This window comes from Pundamilia nyererei, unplaced genomic scaffold (assembly GCF_000239375.1).
Source record: "Pundamilia nyererei isolate P.nyererei 1_Seehausen unplaced genomic scaffold, PunNye1.0 scaffold00302, whole genome shotgun sequence".
Classification (NCBI taxonomy): Eukaryota; Metazoa; Chordata; class Actinopteri; order Cichliformes; family Cichlidae; genus Pundamilia; species Pundamilia nyererei.
The window spans coordinates 509,343-526,320 of NW_005187703.1; the positions used below are offsets into that span (position 1 = coordinate 509,343).

The 16,978-nt window shown below is 47.0% G+C and overlaps 1 protein-coding gene across 1 annotated transcript in view; it reads left to right on the plus strand.

The window, feature by feature from the left end:
* Positions 1-16,978, plus strand: part of smg1 (SMG1 nonsense mediated mRNA decay associated PI3K related kinase) — a 58,265-nt gene that overhangs the window by 10,982 nt on the left and 30,305 nt on the right. Inside the window, exons 10-29 of the mRNA XM_005751177.1 lie at positions 100-273; positions 876-1,097; positions 1,533-1,634; positions 1,973-2,251; positions 4,049-4,179; positions 7,479-7,640; positions 7,807-7,925; positions 8,011-8,098; positions 8,216-8,317; positions 9,185-9,325; positions 9,567-9,793; positions 9,974-10,173; positions 10,837-10,998; positions 11,728-11,882; positions 11,996-12,129; positions 12,344-12,655; positions 12,920-13,061; positions 15,831-15,981; positions 16,206-16,326; positions 16,741-16,978. Of these exons, the coding sequence (XP_005751234.1) occupies positions 100-273; positions 876-1,097; positions 1,533-1,634; positions 1,973-2,251; positions 4,049-4,179; positions 7,479-7,640; positions 7,807-7,925; positions 8,011-8,098; positions 8,216-8,317; positions 9,185-9,325; positions 9,567-9,793; positions 9,974-10,173; positions 10,837-10,998; positions 11,728-11,882; positions 11,996-12,129; positions 12,344-12,655; positions 12,920-13,061; positions 15,831-15,981; positions 16,206-16,326; positions 16,741-16,978 (3,362 nt within the window). The remainder of the gene's footprint in view (positions 1-99; positions 274-875; positions 1,098-1,532; positions 1,635-1,972; positions 2,252-4,048; positions 4,180-7,478; positions 7,641-7,806; positions 7,926-8,010; positions 8,099-8,215; positions 8,318-9,184; positions 9,326-9,566; positions 9,794-9,973; positions 10,174-10,836; positions 10,999-11,727; positions 11,883-11,995; positions 12,130-12,343; positions 12,656-12,919; positions 13,062-15,830; positions 15,982-16,205; positions 16,327-16,740) is intronic.

Here is a 16,978-nt window from a genome sequence, read left to right on the forward strand (position 1 = left end):
AAATTGGATTTTCTTACCAGATAATAAAAATTAAATGATGCCCCATAGAGCTAATGGCTATGTTTGTCTCGTGCTTGGCTGACTCTTTGCTCTCTTTAGGATCTGAGCCACGTGGTCTCAGGAGAGGTGCTCGATGAAGATATCCCCCCTCCCTCAGTGTCGTTGCCCAAGTTGGCAGCCCTGCTGAGAGTTTTCAGCACAGTGGTCCGCAGCATCGGAGAGCGATTCAGCCCGTTCAGAGGACCTCCTATTACTGAAGTCTACGTGACAGACGTAAGAGCTGCACCTCTGACAACCAAACAGGAGATCTGGAGAGCACTCACTGACAAATGTGGATCGCAGTTTGGAAATAACTTACTGTTAAAATGTGTTGAGAACATTGTGCTGTTGGTAAAAGGAGCACATCTTCCAGGTTTCCTTTGATGAAGTACTTAAATACACACTATATTTACCACAGTGCCGTATTTTCCAGTAGTATTTAGTTTGTTCTAAGAAAGCCTGAGGAGCAGCTGGTCAATAAGACGTTCCTCTGAAGTGTGCACACAACGTGCTGTGGTAGTTGGATAATGACAGGTTGGACACAGATATTGATTTTAGCCACAACAAGCAGAACATCAGAATTTAGTGCACCTTCTTTTCACATAACTCAGAGTAACTCGTGGACATTTAGGCTCATTCTTTTTTTCTGCACATTGAACTTTTCTCACCGTTAAAAGAAAGATGCAGATTTGTAGCAAGGCAGTCAGCATATACAGGATAAGCCAAATATTTACACTTCGTTTCTGTGGTCTCGTGTTATTATTACAATCTGTGAAGTTCGCAGTCTGGGCTTCATCACTGTAGTCACTGTTCTCTGTTTCCTGATCTTTCCAAAGGTTCTTAACCGGGTTCTGGCCTGTGTGACTGTGGCAAAGCAGGTGCAGTTCTCTGAGGCCGTTCTCACTGCAGGGAATGAGTGTGTGGGTGTGCTGCTGGCCAGTGTAGAGCCCTGTGGGCAGCTGATGGATGCTGTCCTTGCCTACGGTCTAGACCAGCTGGACTGCTGCCAGGCCTGTGGCCCAGACTACAACCTGGCAGTGCTCAATCTCCTCACTCTGGTACAGTCACCTAACGGGTTTTATATGTACTCATAGAATAAGATGTGTTCATTTGTATGCTCACAGCCTGACTGACAAAGTCTACACTGATGCTGTAGTTTGACCTGTTATGATTATAATTGAGCTGATGGCAGCTTTCTTACAGTCTGTGTTGCAGATACCAGTTTTTGTCCTTTTCTGCACTAAACATTGTGATTTCCTGTAACAGCCCCCTGTCTCCACCCCCACACATTCTTAGTCCCTACCGTGCCCCCTCCCCTCTGTGGCAGTTACCAGTCTGGCTGTCGAGTGCTGTAAATTGTCCAATTCTGATAAACCTTTGATTAAAGTTAAATCTGGGACTGCTACAACTTGTGGAAAATTCTGTGACGGTGTAAACAATTAGCAAGCCTGACTGTGACGTTGTGTGAGGAATTTTTTAATGTTGCCTTTCAGATTGTAGACCAGGTCAACACCAAGCTGCCCGTGTCCTTTGTAGAGAAGCTGTTGGCACCAGACTCTCAGCTGCTGAAGCTTCGCTTTCATCAAGAGAAAGAGGTTTGGCTTCACTCAGTGTTCCTGTACCACCTTAATGGGCTTGGCATATATTTTACACATCTAATAATCCAAGGCCGCTCCAGTCTGCATACCAAATATCCTCGGGCAACGTACTGAACCCAAGTGGCTCGCTAATGCAAAAGGCCTTCACCTTAGAAACAAGCTAAGATTCTACCAAGAAAAACATGTTGCATATATATCAGAGCAGGAACATGCATGAAGGTCAGTTATATACACTCAGTGTGTTCTTGGCTCATTCGTAGGTTGGGTGAGTGAAAATAATTTGAAGATTTTCTGTGTTGATGAGTGTAATCCCTGTCCATGTGCTCCCTGCACAGGTCATGTCAGCTGTCCACGGCGTGTACCAGGCGCTGCTGAGCCTGAAAAACATCCCAACACTGGAGGCAGCTTATAAAATGGTGTTGGGCGAGATGGCATGTGGTCTCAACAGCTTGATGGAGACTTTGGGTCCCCTGGAACCAGGGACCCTCTGCCCTAATATCCAGCACCCTGCTTTTGCTCCCCTCACCCTACCGCCAGAAAAAGCCCAGTTCACCATCATCTTCAACCTCAGCACCTTTACCACCATTGGCAACACCAAGAATTCTCTGATTGGGGTGAGCCGTTGTCTATTGTTAAACATCACAGTAGCACTGTAATAATGTCGCAGTACTTCCTTTGGTGTGACTGGTGTGGTAAAAGCTTCATATTAACTTTACACTCATTAATACATCTAAAGATATGTTCCTGTAACGCATTTTGGGACATGCAGACACGGGACATGGGTTCATCACTCAGTGTCTGCATGACAGCCATGCTGATATTCCTCACAGTTTCATTCTGTCACACTCACAAAGTTAACACAGTGTATCACAGTAGGGCAGCACGGTGGTCAGCACTGTTGCCGCACAGCAAGAAGGTCCTGAGTTCAATTCCACCATCGGGGCGATCGTGGCTCAGAGTTGGGAGTTCGCCTTGTAATCGGAAGGTTGCCGGTTCGAGCCCCGGCTTGGACAGTCTCTGTCGTTGTGTCCTTGGGCAAGACACTTCACCCGTTGCCTACTGGTGGTGGTCAGAGGGCCCGGTGGCGCCAGTGTCCGGCAGCCTCGCCTCTGTCAGTGCGCCCCAGGGTGGCTGTGGCTACAATGTAGCTACCATCACCAGTGTGTGAATGGGTGGATGACTGGATGTGTAAAGCGCTTTGGGGTCCTTAGGGACTAGTAAAGCTATACAAATACAGGCCATTTACCATTTACCATCGAGTTTTCTGTGTGGAGTTTGCATGTTCTCCCCGTGTTTGCGTGGGTTCTCTCCGGGTACTCCGGCTTCCTCCCACCGTCCAAAGACATGCAGCTTGTGGGGATAGGTTCATTGGTTAATCTAAATTGTCCAAAGGAGTGAATGTGAGTGTGAATGGTTGTCTGTCTGTGTTGGCCCTGCGACAGACTGGCGACCTGTCCAGGGGGTACCCCGCCTCTCGCCCTGTGACAGCTGGGATAGGCTCCAGCGCCCCCCGCACCCTGAAAAGGATAAGCGGGTGGATGGATGATGTCACAGTACTGCAGATAGGAGGCCAACAATGTACTTTTGCCTGTCTGTCAAAGTTGTTCTCTTAAGGCCAAAAAATGCCCAAAAGATTTACTTTCCCCAGTGGACCATTATAGCAAATCCAATAATGGACCACTTCATAGTCATATTTTATTTATTTAGTTTATTAGTGTTTTTATTTTGAGTTATCAAAATCCTAACGGACTAGATCGCGGATGGAAAAGAAGAAAGAAGAGAAAGTGGGCAAAAAGTTAAACAGAAGGGGAGAGAGAAAGACGGGGAGAGGAAACAACGGTGAGAATCTGCGTCAATACCTGCTGACGGAAAAAACCAGTGAAACCACAGCAACAACCAATATATGCATAGATAACAGCCCTGCCCCCAGGACACGAAGCAGGCATGGAGGACACTCGGGCCCCAGAGGCCCCCCAGAGCACGAGAGCCCCAGGAGGACCACAGCAGGGACGAGGAGCCTGAGATGTTGTAAGATAGGTGGAGTGTAGCACCTGGCCTGCATGCATTCCCACCCTCAGGCACACATACATACAAATACTCTCACACTCACACAACATGGAGACACACAGGAATGCACACAGTACACAATCACACTCCCCACACACACACTGTACTTCAGAATCGAAGCACCAACAACCCCAGAGGGGCTTGGTTTACCACGACTACTTTATTCTTCCTCAGCCAATCAGCAGCGCTCGTGCATTTGTTTCACGTTTTTAAGATTTCACCTCTTCAAATGTATGACCCAGCACTTCGATGGGACAATGTTTGCACCGCCACAAGATTCAGTCCATGGTCTGTGTCCGCATCTTCTTTTGGTTCATTAGTGGTTTTCTGTGTGTTCTATCTAGATGTGGGCCTTGTCGCCGACAGTCTTTGCTCTTCTAAGTCACAATCTGATGCTGGTCCACTCTGAGTTGGCTGTCTACTACCCTGCTATCCAGTACACCGTACTCTACTCCCTGTACTCTCACTGCACCAGGTAATACACCCACATGTACTGTGAACAGAATCACTGCTGTCCACTGCAGCATTCTCAGTTATGCAGACATGCACTACAAAGGGGACGGGCCACCCCTCTTAATCTTTTTATTCAGGTGTTTTCAGTCCACTTGCAACAGGTGTATAAACCAAGCAGACATGCGGTGTGCCTTTGTGCACACTGGTGAAAGAACAGGCCATCCTTTCCTCAGGCTAGGTGCTGTAACAGATGCCACCGTTACAAGTCCTTTTACCAAAATCCTTCCCTTCTAGATCTTCCACCACCAACTGTAACTGCTGTTATTATGAGTAGAAGCAGTTGTTTTGCTGATTGCTGCTCACCGTCATAGTAATGCTGAATTAGAGCCGTTATCCTGAAGCTCCCTTTCAGTCGATTCACTCAGTACAACACACGAGTGTGAGATATCACGCCCCCACGTGTCCTGGCTGAAGAAAGCTTTGTTCATGCCTTTAAGACCCACCTGCACATATACCCCCGTCATCACAGTCACCCTCAGTTCTTACACCTCACTGAGTCGGGCTGCTCCTAGTTAGGTTGGCTTAACTGTCCGTGTTGGTGTTAGCCTCCACCGTGCAGTTAGTGCTGCCTGCACTGTCCACCCTGTCCTCAGAGGTTCAGTTTCTCTTTGCACAACAGCAAACGCTGCGATGTCTGCCCATCTGCCTGGGGATTGTCCACACTAGGAGAACACTGACGGAGCCCGAAGCCTGTGCGTTTTGTCTGCAGCTCCGGTACTCGACCCTGGAAAGACGGGGGCCCCAGCTTTGTCCTAGTCCGAACACAAGGAGTGTCTGGTTGATGCCCCTGCATTTAGCTGGGCTGACCACATGGAATATGTTGATGGGTTAGCTGAAGATGAGCTGGAACCAGGCAGGAACGCTAGCGGTCACAGATGATGCTGTGTTGGGCATCGGCTTGGACATTCATGGTTTTTCGGATGATGAGCAGGAGAGCCCGCGTCGGCCCAGTGTGCTGCTCCGCTGACCGACCACGATGACAGCTCTTTGTTTCCCTCCTCAACGCGATCAGAATTGTCACGGATTACATCCGTCGTGCGTCCTGCTGTGCCGCACTCTCCCTGGGCAGAGGGATGGTGCAGAGGCACCCGAGCAGTTACAGATATACCTGTTCATTAGAATATCCCCTTGGTTGTTCTAGTGTTAAGTCTTCTGGAGGAGGAGTAAAATGCCCCCAGAAACCACTGACTTGTCTGTCTGAAAAGGCACGATCATTTTGTTTCGTAGCTCTCTGCATCGTCTGAACGATGTGGCTGTTCTAAAAAATTGTTGCTACAGAAGAATGCCATTTGAGAAAATCCAAGCTTCGTTATTACCAGTGTATGTATCCTACTGAGAGGGCGCACAGAAAAAGAAACCAAAGGAAAAAATCTGCAAACTGCTTTTATTTTGCTTCTTCAAACTAATTAGAAACCTCGCTGGATTTGAACTCTGCTCACCTTCTTAGTACAAGTGTCTCCTTGTGCATCTCTGGATGCTTCCAGTGCTGCTGTGTAGTTTCATCATGGACGTAAATACTATCCAGACATGAACTCAATGAAGTGGCCTGGCCCTCAGTTTGTTTGTTTTTTACTGTGTGGGAGGAGTTCGGAGAGGCCATGGAAAAAGACTTTCAGACCGCCTCGAAGAGATTCTGGCAAACCGTCAGGCGACTCTGGAGGGGAAAGCAGTGCTCCACCTGCACTGTGTATGTGCGGGTGGAGTGCTGCTGACTTCGGCTGAGGAAATCGTCAGGCGGTGGAAGGAATACTAAGAGGATCTCCTCAATCCTACTGGCACATCTTCCGTGGCAAAAGCAGAGTCTGGGGATGAGGGGGATGACCCGCCAATCTCTGATGGCGAGGTCACTGAAGCAGTTAAACAACTCCTTGGTGGCAGAGCCCCTGAGGTGGATGAGGTCCGCCCCGAGTTCCTGAAGGCTCTGGATGTTGTAGGGCTGTCTTGGTTGACATGACATGGACAGAATTTCTAGGTGTAGCCAAGTGGCGGAGGGCTTTCACTTCGGTGGGCTCTGAATCTTATCTCTGCTTTTCGCAGATGATGTGGTTCTGTTGGCTTCATCAGGTGAGGGCCTCCAGCTCGCACTGGAACGGTTCGCAGCCGAGTGTGAAGAGGTGGGAATGAGAATCAAGACCTCCAAATCTGAGGCCATGGTCCTCAGCCGGAAAAGGGTGGAGTGCCCACTCCAGGTCAGGGATGAGACCCTGTCCCAAGTGGAGGAGTTCAAGTATCTCGGGGTCTTGTTTACGAGTGATGGGAGAAGGGAACGGGAGATCAACAGACGGATTGGGGCTGCAGCTGCAGTAATGCGGACGCTGCACCGGTCCGTCGTGGTGAAGAGCGAGCTGAGTGTAAAAGCGAAGCTCTGTTTACCGGTCGATCTACGTCCCTACCCTCACCTATGATCACGAGCTGTGGGTAGTGACCGAAAGAACGAGATCGCGGATACAAACGGCAGAAATGAGCTTCCTCCGAAGGGTGGCTGGCCTCTCCCTTAGAGATAGGGTGAGAAGTTCAGCCATCCGGGAGGGGCTCAGAGTAGAGCAGCTGCTGCTCCACATCGAAAGGAGCCAGCTGAGGTGGTTCGGGCATCTGACAAGGATGCCCCCCGGGCACCTCCTGGGCGAGGTGTTCCAGGCATGTCCCACCGGGAGGAGGCCCCGGGGCAGACCCAGGACACGCTGGAGAGATTATATCTCTCGGCTGGCCTGGGAACGCCTTGGTATTCCCCCGGATAAGCTGGAGGAGGTGGCTGGGGAGAGGGAGGTCTGGGCCTCTTTGCTTGGGCTGCTGCCCCCGCGACCCGGCCCCGGCATAAGCGGAATAAAATGGATGGATGAATGGCCCTCAGGTGCAGCGTCCTACCTGTTCAGACCGACTGGTTTCTTGGCTGTGACCCAGGTTTGGTGTGGACGTCTACTGTGGCAGTTTAGGCTTCAGCTGTGGTGGGCCTGTGTCGTTATACGCCCACTCTTCAAGTTAAAGCGTTGAAATGTTACCACCTTGGAGGACACGCAGCAGATGTCCAAGTGGTTGTCATGGGACATTCTAACAGTAACAGTGGAAACCCAAACCTGATTAATATTATATGGGTGGTGTTGTAAAACTAGCTGAATGAAGAAAGTCAAGTTTGTCTCTGTCACTGAAGATTATTTGAGTGAACTGTGAGCTGTGTGAAGGTTAGTGAACGCTTAGTGTCTCGATGTTTCTGTTTTATGGCTGCTTCTCTAATCAGATGACCTCCTCTGTCTCTGTTCGCAGGCACGATCACTTCATCTCATCCAGCTTATCGTCGTCTTCTCCCTCTCTGTTTGATGGTGCTGTCATCAGTACTGTAACCACGGCAACTAAGAAGCATTTCAGCACACTGCTTAGTCTTCTTGGAGGTCTGCTGTCCCGGGAGCATCTTTACCCCGAGGCCAGGTTCTCTCTCCCCATTTTTAACCAAACACAGCTCAGTGTTTTATCACTAAGTGTTCACTGTTTAGCTAAATGACTCATTAGCTGTCTAACGATGACTGTAAACCAGATTGAACTTATGAAACATATTGGATACAGCTGTTATAACAGTCTTATGTTGGTATGTTAGGAAACTGCTTCTCACCTGGGCTCAGGAGATCTCTCTGCTGATGAAGAAGTCGGACACCTACAGCCCCCTCTTTTCCCTGCCCTCTTTCAACAAGTTCTGCAGAGGGATTCTGGCTAACGGTGAGAATAAACTCCAGAATTGTGCTTTACACAGGCTTCACCACTGAGCAGGATGTTTAATGCTGTCCTCGTTTTCTGTGGACAGCTCTGAATGAAGATCAGAGTATCTGCCTCCAGACCTGCCACACTTTACAGGTCCTTTCTTCATCGCTGTCTACTGAGCTGCTGCAGAGGTGAACGGCTTGCTTCTGACCTGCACGTATATGGAAACATATGATGCCTAATGTTTGTTCTCTTGTATTAAAGCCTCTGTGTGTGTGTCTGTGTGTTGTGGGTTGGGGGTGTCTTAGGTGTACAGATGTGTGCAGAGTGCAGTTGGTCCACTCGGCCATGAGGGTGAGGCAAGCTTATGGTAAACTTCTCAGGACAATCCCTCTTGATGTGGCTCTGAGGTAAGACTTGCTGCACAGCTGTACCACTGCACACTTGATTCATTCACGTGATTTGACATATACATGGTTGATGTGTTGTTATTAGCAGTGGATGTCTTCCTGATTGCTCTGGTGTAATATAGAGGCATCACCCAGCATCTGATAGACTAACAAGCTCCACAGTCTTGTGGCTCATGCTCAGTAGGATGAAATGTTTTGGATAATTTGCCTTTGGGATGAAAGCTGCGGTATTCGTCATACAGCAGAATATAGCCGTCTCTGTGACCACTACAAAACACCAAGTTCAGCCTTGGGCCAGCTATGAAGCATTTGGTGCTACAGCAGCTGTTGGGCTATACAGAGCCTAAACTCTCTGAGCTCCACTTTAATGAAAGGCAGTCAATAAACCTGCTGTTACTTTGGCTCGTTTTCCTGTATCTAGTAGAGTGTGGGTCTGGCTAATGATTAGCTAAGGTTGTACCGAGTCTGAGCAATAAGTGGTCCTGGTTAATAACTGCAGACTACTACTTATACAGAGTTATTACTTGAGTTGAGTCTAACTACAACCCGGCAGGTCCCAATACATTAACCAGCTGCTCAGCTAACGCTGTCTCACAGCTAATGTGAGTGCAGGTTGTTGCATCCTGCCTGACTGCCATTTTTCAATTAAATTAAATAGTTTTGATTAAACGTATGAAAGCTCCGTGTTTTAACCAATCTGTACTATTCATCTATGACTCTCAGAGCTGCACACTCACAAACGGCATTGCTTTCATCAGCACTGTCATAGTTAGGGGACAGTTGGTGTTAGATTTGAACCGCAGTTGTGACCCATCAGGAGATCGGATGCATGTTCTCAACATATGCGTGTATATTGCTCGTTCACAGTAACCACAGCCATCCTGAAATGAGGAAGATCTCTCTGGCCATTCGCCACCACATGAGCCATGCTCCGAGCAGCACTTTCCACCCCCAGGACTTCAGTGACCTTATTAGCTTCATCCTATATGGCGTCCTGCACCGTGGAGGGTAATGGCACAGTGACAGCTGCACAGAACTCTGAGAATGTCTTTTGTTTTACAGTCTCATGGTCATTTTTGATCTTTGGTAGTCGTGCTGTGGGTTTACACAGATGTGTGTATCATGACGATTTTGAGTCAACTATAGTGAGAGATTCACGTCAGGTCTGTGTACTGTAAGGGAAATCTGTGATGCACGCTTGGTTTTATGGCTTGTGATGAATAAAGGTGGTCATATCCTGTATCTACAGCAAGGACTCCTGGCTGGAGCGCCTGTACTACAGCTGCCAACGCCTTGAGAAACAGGATGGCCGTGGAAGTACTGATGGTAGCAAGCCAGACGTGGTGACACGGGCACTGCTGAAAACAGAGGTGTTGCTATGGCAGTGGGCAGTGTGGGAGGCTGCACAGTTCACCGTGTTATCCAAACTCCGAACACCTTTGGGTCGAGCTCAGGACACCTTCCAGACCATTGAAGGTAAAGTGAAGAGTTCATGTGACTGCATTCACAGTAATTGTCATTTACTTTCAAGATCTTTTTTGTAACCTCCAGAACAGGTTTCTCAGAGACATACAGATGCTGTCTGGTAAAGAAATAAAGCTGGGACAGTTCATCTAAAGTTCTCAGACACAAACCATTTTCTCTGCTTTGTTGCAGGTATGATCCGGAGCTTGGCTGCACAGAGTCTGAACCCCGAGCAGGATGTTGGAGCTTGGGCGGGCAGTGGAAGTGACAGTGATGGTCACCACTTAAATCAGCTCCGCCTCACTTTGCTGCTTCAGTACCTGGAGAACCTGGAGAAGCTCATGTACAATGCCTACGAGGGCTGTGCTAATGCTCTGACAGCTCCACCAAAGGTGCGCAGACAAACTCCACGGCTTGAAAATGAAATAGTTTAACATTTTGACACTAAAGGAGATGATAGAGCCTCAGAGTTTTATCATTACTACAGGTGTCCTTGAGTTTTGTGATAAAGGAAAAAGATACTGAGTCACAGTTTATCAGTAATTTATAAGTGCAAACAAAATGTATGAAGGGCGTTTTTAATCTTTTGTCTCCAGGGAGTGATTGTCATTGCTGACAGATTGGCTAAGTCAAAGATTGAATCTGCTAAACCTTACATATAGCCTCCTCTATAATGTCACATAATAAAATTGAAACAACTATTTTCTGTCTGGGATTTAGTGTTTTGGATCGATTGACGATTGATTGTTCATCCTGTTCATAGCCTGTACATACTTATAGTTATAGAATATTCACAACATACTTCATACCGTGTACATTATAACATCCCATAATAGACCCATTTCTGTAATATACTCGCATATCTATATTATTGCTAATATATATTGTAATATATCTATATCACTAAAGCACTTCTGGATGGATGCAAACTGCATTTCGTTGCCCTGTACCTGTGCATGTGCAATGACAATAAAGTTGAATTCTATTCTATTCGATTGATTAATAATCAGTCGCTTGTATAAATGATCACGCATGCCTTTTTCGCCACTCCTCAGGGAATTCGGACTTTCTTCTACACAAACCGTCAGACGTGCCAGGACTGGCTGACGAGGATCCGCTTGGCACTGATGAGAGTTGGTCTTCTGTCTGGACAGCCAGCAGTAACTATTCGCCATGGGTTCGATCTGCTTGCAGAGATTAAAAACAGTGGCACTCAGGTCTGTGTTAGTAGAGTATCCTCTATGTATTAGATGTAGTACAGATGTATATACAGTGAAAATATTCATATTACTTCACTTGTTTGTCATGTTACAGTAATCAGCACTGAATGTAGTACACAGCTGCAGTGCTGTCAGAGGCTTAGGATGCTAGCCACTGGATTTAACTAGCTGAGGTCACCGTGCTGCACAGCCCTTCTCCTCAGTTCACTGACCATCTTCCTGTTTGCTGATGACATATTTAACATCTGAGAAACCTAACATAGCGTTCTACCTTAAACTGCCAGCTCCGCTAGAGTTGACCAAAAGGGACTCTTTGACCTGACCCTTCGGTCATGTCTGGAGGAACCCAGGTACCGCTTATTACCTGGTCAATACATCCCATCTTCCAACAGGACAACAATCCTAGGCACACAAACCAAGATAACAAGAGAGTGTCCCAGCCAGAGTTCAAACTTGATCTGAACTGAACAGATGTGAAAATGGCTGTGCACCGAGGTTCTGCATAGAACAACGGGAGAAACTGCCCAAAAATGAGTGCCGAGAGGCTGTAACATGACCAAATGTGGAACGAGTGAAGTGCTGTGAATAAGTGCTGTAGTAGTTCTGTTTGTCTGTGCAAATGCTGAGTGTTAGATTAGGCGGTGTATCATTTGACCATCCTACAAATACTGTGGTAATAAATAGTGTCATCTGTCTGGGTGAACTGTGGTTCTGTGGACTTTAAAGGGTCCAGAGCTGGAGGTGCCCGTGGTGTTGCTTGTGGAGGCTCTGTTGGAGTTGCATTGTCCCGAGGCCATCCAGGGCTTGGCAAGTTGGAGTGCCTCAACTTCAGGCAAGAGTATGGGCTGGTTGTCATCGGTTGCGCTGCAGGCTGAGGGACGGTAAGGACTGGCACACTAACCGATTATCCTCATGGTTCACTGAGATACTCATTTGTAATAGATTCATGTAGTTTCATTGCTGTAATCAACTGTGCATATGTTTGTATGTGCAGGTTTGAGAAAGCAGCCCAGGAATATCAAGACCAACTGTCTGCAGTTACAGGGATGGACTGCAGCATCAAAGGCTCTGACTCCTTCATGCTCAAACTGTCCAGCAACACAAGCAGTCCAAAGCACTGTAGCAATGGTAACTAGCAAACATCCCGTTAGAGCGCAGCATGTTTATTTGTTCAGCTAGCTTTCTAACTGTTCCTGTAGCACAGCTGTGAGGCACACAGCCACTGCAGGTAGGCTGTGCATCACCGACTCTTAGAAACGTGTGTTTTCTGATGCTTTCTTTGTTTTTTCATCTTTCCTTTAAGTTTCACTGATGCTATGATGCTTGGTGTCATTTTCAACAGGTGACAGCAGGAAGACGGTGTTACTGAAGTCGAGTGAGTGCTCTCCAGAGGTGCTAAACTTTCTGGCCAACAAAGCCTGTCAGTGTTATGTGGCACTTTGTGACTGGGCTTCTGTTAAGGAGTGGCAGGCCACTGTCAGCACCCTCAAACAGAACTCGACCAATCCAGTCAGCATCAACCTGAAGACAGATTTCAATTACATCCATGCTTTGAGTCACTTTGAGGAGGGCGATCTAGCAGAATGTGGGGTTCAACTGGAGCTGCTGCCTGGAGAGGATTACACCGCTCTTTCTGGCAGTAAGGACAAACTTGGTAAGTGTCCTTACTGCCCCGAGTCTTAACAGACGTCTGGATTGTGACAGAGTTGTGCATTTGCAGTAAAACTGGTATTTTTTCCCAGAATGTAATGTAGGATTTTCAAAGTAAGACCACAGGTATCTGCTAAAAGGCTTGGAACATTTTGAATCTCAGTGACCTTGACCTCAAGGTCAGCTTTTCTGAAAGTCAGATTTATACCATGGGACCCATCTACTGGTGGCTGCTAGTATTTCTAACACTCTTTGTGCTCAAATTTAGATCTGAAAAGGCTCCTGCCCTCAATGAGTCCAGATCCAACTGAGCTGCAGAGAGCTATCGAGGTGCAGCTCCTTCGCAGCGCTGTAAGTGCAATGACCAAAGTCAGCGAGCAGCAGGATCAGAGAGCAGCACCAAACTCAGAGTGAGTTCATTTTTTATGGGTCAACCATTGTCAAATGCCGTACCAGCTCTGATTTCAAGGGGGAAAAAACCCATTAGGGTAATGAAACCCTTCTTAATAGGAGAACTGCCACATTTGAGCTTTCTATTGTTCAGTTTGCTCAGAAAGTATTTTTGTGATAAAGTCGGGCGTTTCAAGCCTTTTCTGGCCCTTTTCTGACGGCTGTAGCAGCATACACACAACAGAAACCCGAGCAGCCATGTAAGACAAAGCGTAGAAACAGAGATATAAAGAGATGATTATTGAGATATAAATACAAACCTAAATGTTATTATAAAGGGACACAAGTGTGACACTGTTTCTGGGATGTTATCAGTGCACTGTGCAGGCATACATTGTTTCCTATATGCAAGAAGTGCAGTGATCGACTCCCAGATTGCAGCCAGACATCAAACGTTAGAACATCTTCTTTTTGTAACTGGTGCAGATAACCACAACCCAGTAAGATTAAAGGCTCTTCTAAACTGATTCCAAGTTTTAACTGTATGAATTACACCTGGCTTGAGTATACGGTCTGAGACTGGATGTTTGGAACCTCGTGAGGCTACAGGGGAGGTGCGCACAACTCAAGCTCCTTCCAGTGACTACCAACTGGGGCTGATGGTATCCCTCTTCACCCAGAACAATAATATTAATACTCTAACATTTACTACCCAATGATATAGATAATATGAATTTTGGAAGTGACGTGCGTTTTTACGTATCTTTGGCAGCTTTTTATTCCATATGAATGTTGATTTCTGGCTGTTACGACTGGACAAGAAAGGTTTTGTTAAAAAATGGGGACACTTAAAGAAATCTAGGATGCGAACACATGTTGATAGAGTTGTTTGTTCCTCCTAAAGTAAGAGGCTCGTTCTTTAGAAGAACCACTGATGATAGCAGAGGTGGATCATTGGGCTTGTAAAGATCCTTAACATCACGTGCTACTCATAGACCTAAACACTTGGATTTTCTGTGGCTAATCTTGAAAGAGTTGGATCCAATTTGTCCCTCGCATGCAGAAGGGCGGGGCCTTAACTCATTATTTTGAATATTAACTTCATAATCATCTGTATGAAGAGAGACTTTGTGCTCTGATCTGCTGGATCCCTTTAATAACGTTCATCATTAAATAAAAAATGATGAACTGAATCCGTGACAGAGGGCAGCCGGACCACCCACTGGGAACAAGTCGATCCTATGGCAGACAACCGAATCTCCACAGCGTTGCAGAGGCGTGTCAACCAAGGCAGCCCTACAGCATCCAGGACCATGAAGAACTCCTCCACCCCCAACAGCCCAACTACCTACAAGCTAGTAGTTTGACTGCCTGAATGACCTCGCCCCAATGATCAGCAAGTAGCCGCCCTCATCCACAGACTCTGCTCCAACTATTCCCTCCACTGCCTCCAGTTAACTCATTCACTGCAATTGACGTCTATAGCCGTCAATGGCAGTGAATGAGTCAATGGGTTTAACTCATTCACTGCCAATGGCTGGCAGTGAATGAGTTAAAGGCAGCATCACCCCATCCACACTATATTTACACTGTGCGAGTAGAGCATTGCTTTTAGTCACCTGACAATTTGCCAGAATTGCTTAGAGTCCGACCAAAAGTCTTGAACTGAACTTCTTCCACACCCAAGGTTGGGAAGGAAGATGCTGTGGACTGGGCCGTCTGACCCTCTGTCACAGATCTGTTGTCTCGGTTCTGGAGGGTCTGTCCAGTTTCCTCTCGCAGCAGCTGATCTAACTCATCAGCAGGGCGTGATCAGTTAACAGCTCAGCTCCTCTCTTTGCCTGAGTGTCATAGCAAATCCGTCAATGCAACGCCAATCTAGGTCTTGTAGTTTCGTCAAGTTTCCCAGTAGAACAATGGAATCAGTTCTAGGAAAACTCTGTCATTCGCTGCATACTTGCAGTCAGGTGGTCAGGGACCTTTCCCTGACCTGAAGCAGCAGGGAACCAAAGTCCAGCCCTTCTCCTGGAGACTGTGTGGTCTCACTCGTGCTCCCTGTCCAGCCCTGCCTCCAACTTCTTTCATCTAGGCCAACACGCTTGTTCCCAGCATTGAGCGCATACGGTTTACTGAACATTGCTTTTGTTGCTTAATATACATTTTTAGTGTGTTGTATATGATTGTTGTTATTAATTAGGTTCTTTCGTCAGCAGCAGCAGTAGGTTTACACTCCAGACTGACAGAATAAGGTCATATAGTAACAACCAGGCTTGGCAAACACTGATGTGTATATAGGTAAGGCAGGTGTTGCTGGAATAAACTGGATGTGGCTCCTTCAGAGATCTTTTTCGTGCTGCTACTTTGTCATTGCTCTGATGCCAACTTCTGTTAATTCTTTTGCATGACAGTGAAAACTGAGACGTTTCAAACCTCTAGATAAAAGAGAGCATGTTTAGCAGCACGTCCAAGGTAGGAGGGAGAGACTGACAGCAACAGACTGTCCTCTGTGCTCGTGTGAAAGAACTCTTCAGGCTGAAATGGGGTTAAGAGTGTAAATCTCATCTATCCTTGGTATGTTCAGTCATTTCCTGATTCTGTAAAGTGAGACTGAACGACAGCCTCCATTCCAGGGCCAAAAAGGAGGAAAAAGTCGGTTAATTCTGGAGTCGTTGCAGAAAACGGTCTCTTGTCTGTTTTCTTTCCAAATGTTAATGTTTAAAATGTGTTACTTATTTTTAGCACGGTGCCATTTTCAGACTGGTAACAAATCGTGTGATGTGATGTTGCAGTACGTTGGTGCGTTGCTTGAAACAGACCGGACGGATCTGCTTGGGTCCCCTTCGCCTGTCGACCCTCACCCTCTCTGAGACCCTGCCCACATTTCCCACCCTGCAGCTCCACTCTACTGCCACCCTGGAGAATGCTCTCACTGGACAAGAGGTTCATAAATAAACTCATTTCATTTGCATCAAAAACGACTTTACAGTTGTTTAGTGTCAGTTTGGCGCGCGCACACACACACACACACACACACACACACACACACACACTTTCTAGGTTTCTAGCGTTAACTTCAGACGAAGCAGCTGCAATGAGCACCAGCTTGAACTGTAATTGTCCAGTGTAAAGAAACGTGGCTTATCTTCACCCTTTGTTCTTCACAGGACTGCGTGATTCCTCTGTGCAGTGAGGCTCTGAACTCCTGTAAGCAGCAGGATGCCCAGCTGTTCCTTCATGCCCTCAGATACAGCACATTTCAGAGACAACTCCTCCACAAACTTAAGGGTAACCATTGAGTCCTGTTGTTTCTGAGAGAATGAATCACACCTCAGTTTTGTTTCAGCAGCATCGAAGAAGAAAAACACAATTTATGCGTGCTTCATAAATTGTCAGAGCAATTCTTCCAAGAAAGAAATGAAGCCACTTTGCATCTCTGAGGGTTAACCCAGGCGGTACAGTGGTTGGATGATCGGTCAGGCTGTCCAGCTGGTACCTCAGCTCGTCCCCAAAATAGCCTGAGCTAAGAAGTTGGTTGGACCTGACCTTACTTTACAAAGTCCCAAATCCAGCTTTGTGCTGCAGACGTACTTTTTGCTGGGCTGAACGTGATCACTGTGCTGCATAGACAAAGGGCCATGGAAACATGCTGGATGTATTTGTCCATGTAAACCTCTAACATTTCTCCTCATTCTTGCTTAGGTTACTCTTCTTCCACCGATAGCCACCTAATGGAGCTTTGTCTGACTGCTGTCAAATTTGCCCGTAAAAAAGGCAACATCACACTGGCATCTCGCCTGCTCAGACAGTTCAGTGACACACAAACACAAGAAGAAGAGCAGGAAGAGCACCTGTGCAAGGCCTTCAGGCGTCTTAATCTTGAAGGCACCCTGGGGGAGAAATGGGGACCAGAGGTGGAGATAGAAAAAGCCAAAGTCCT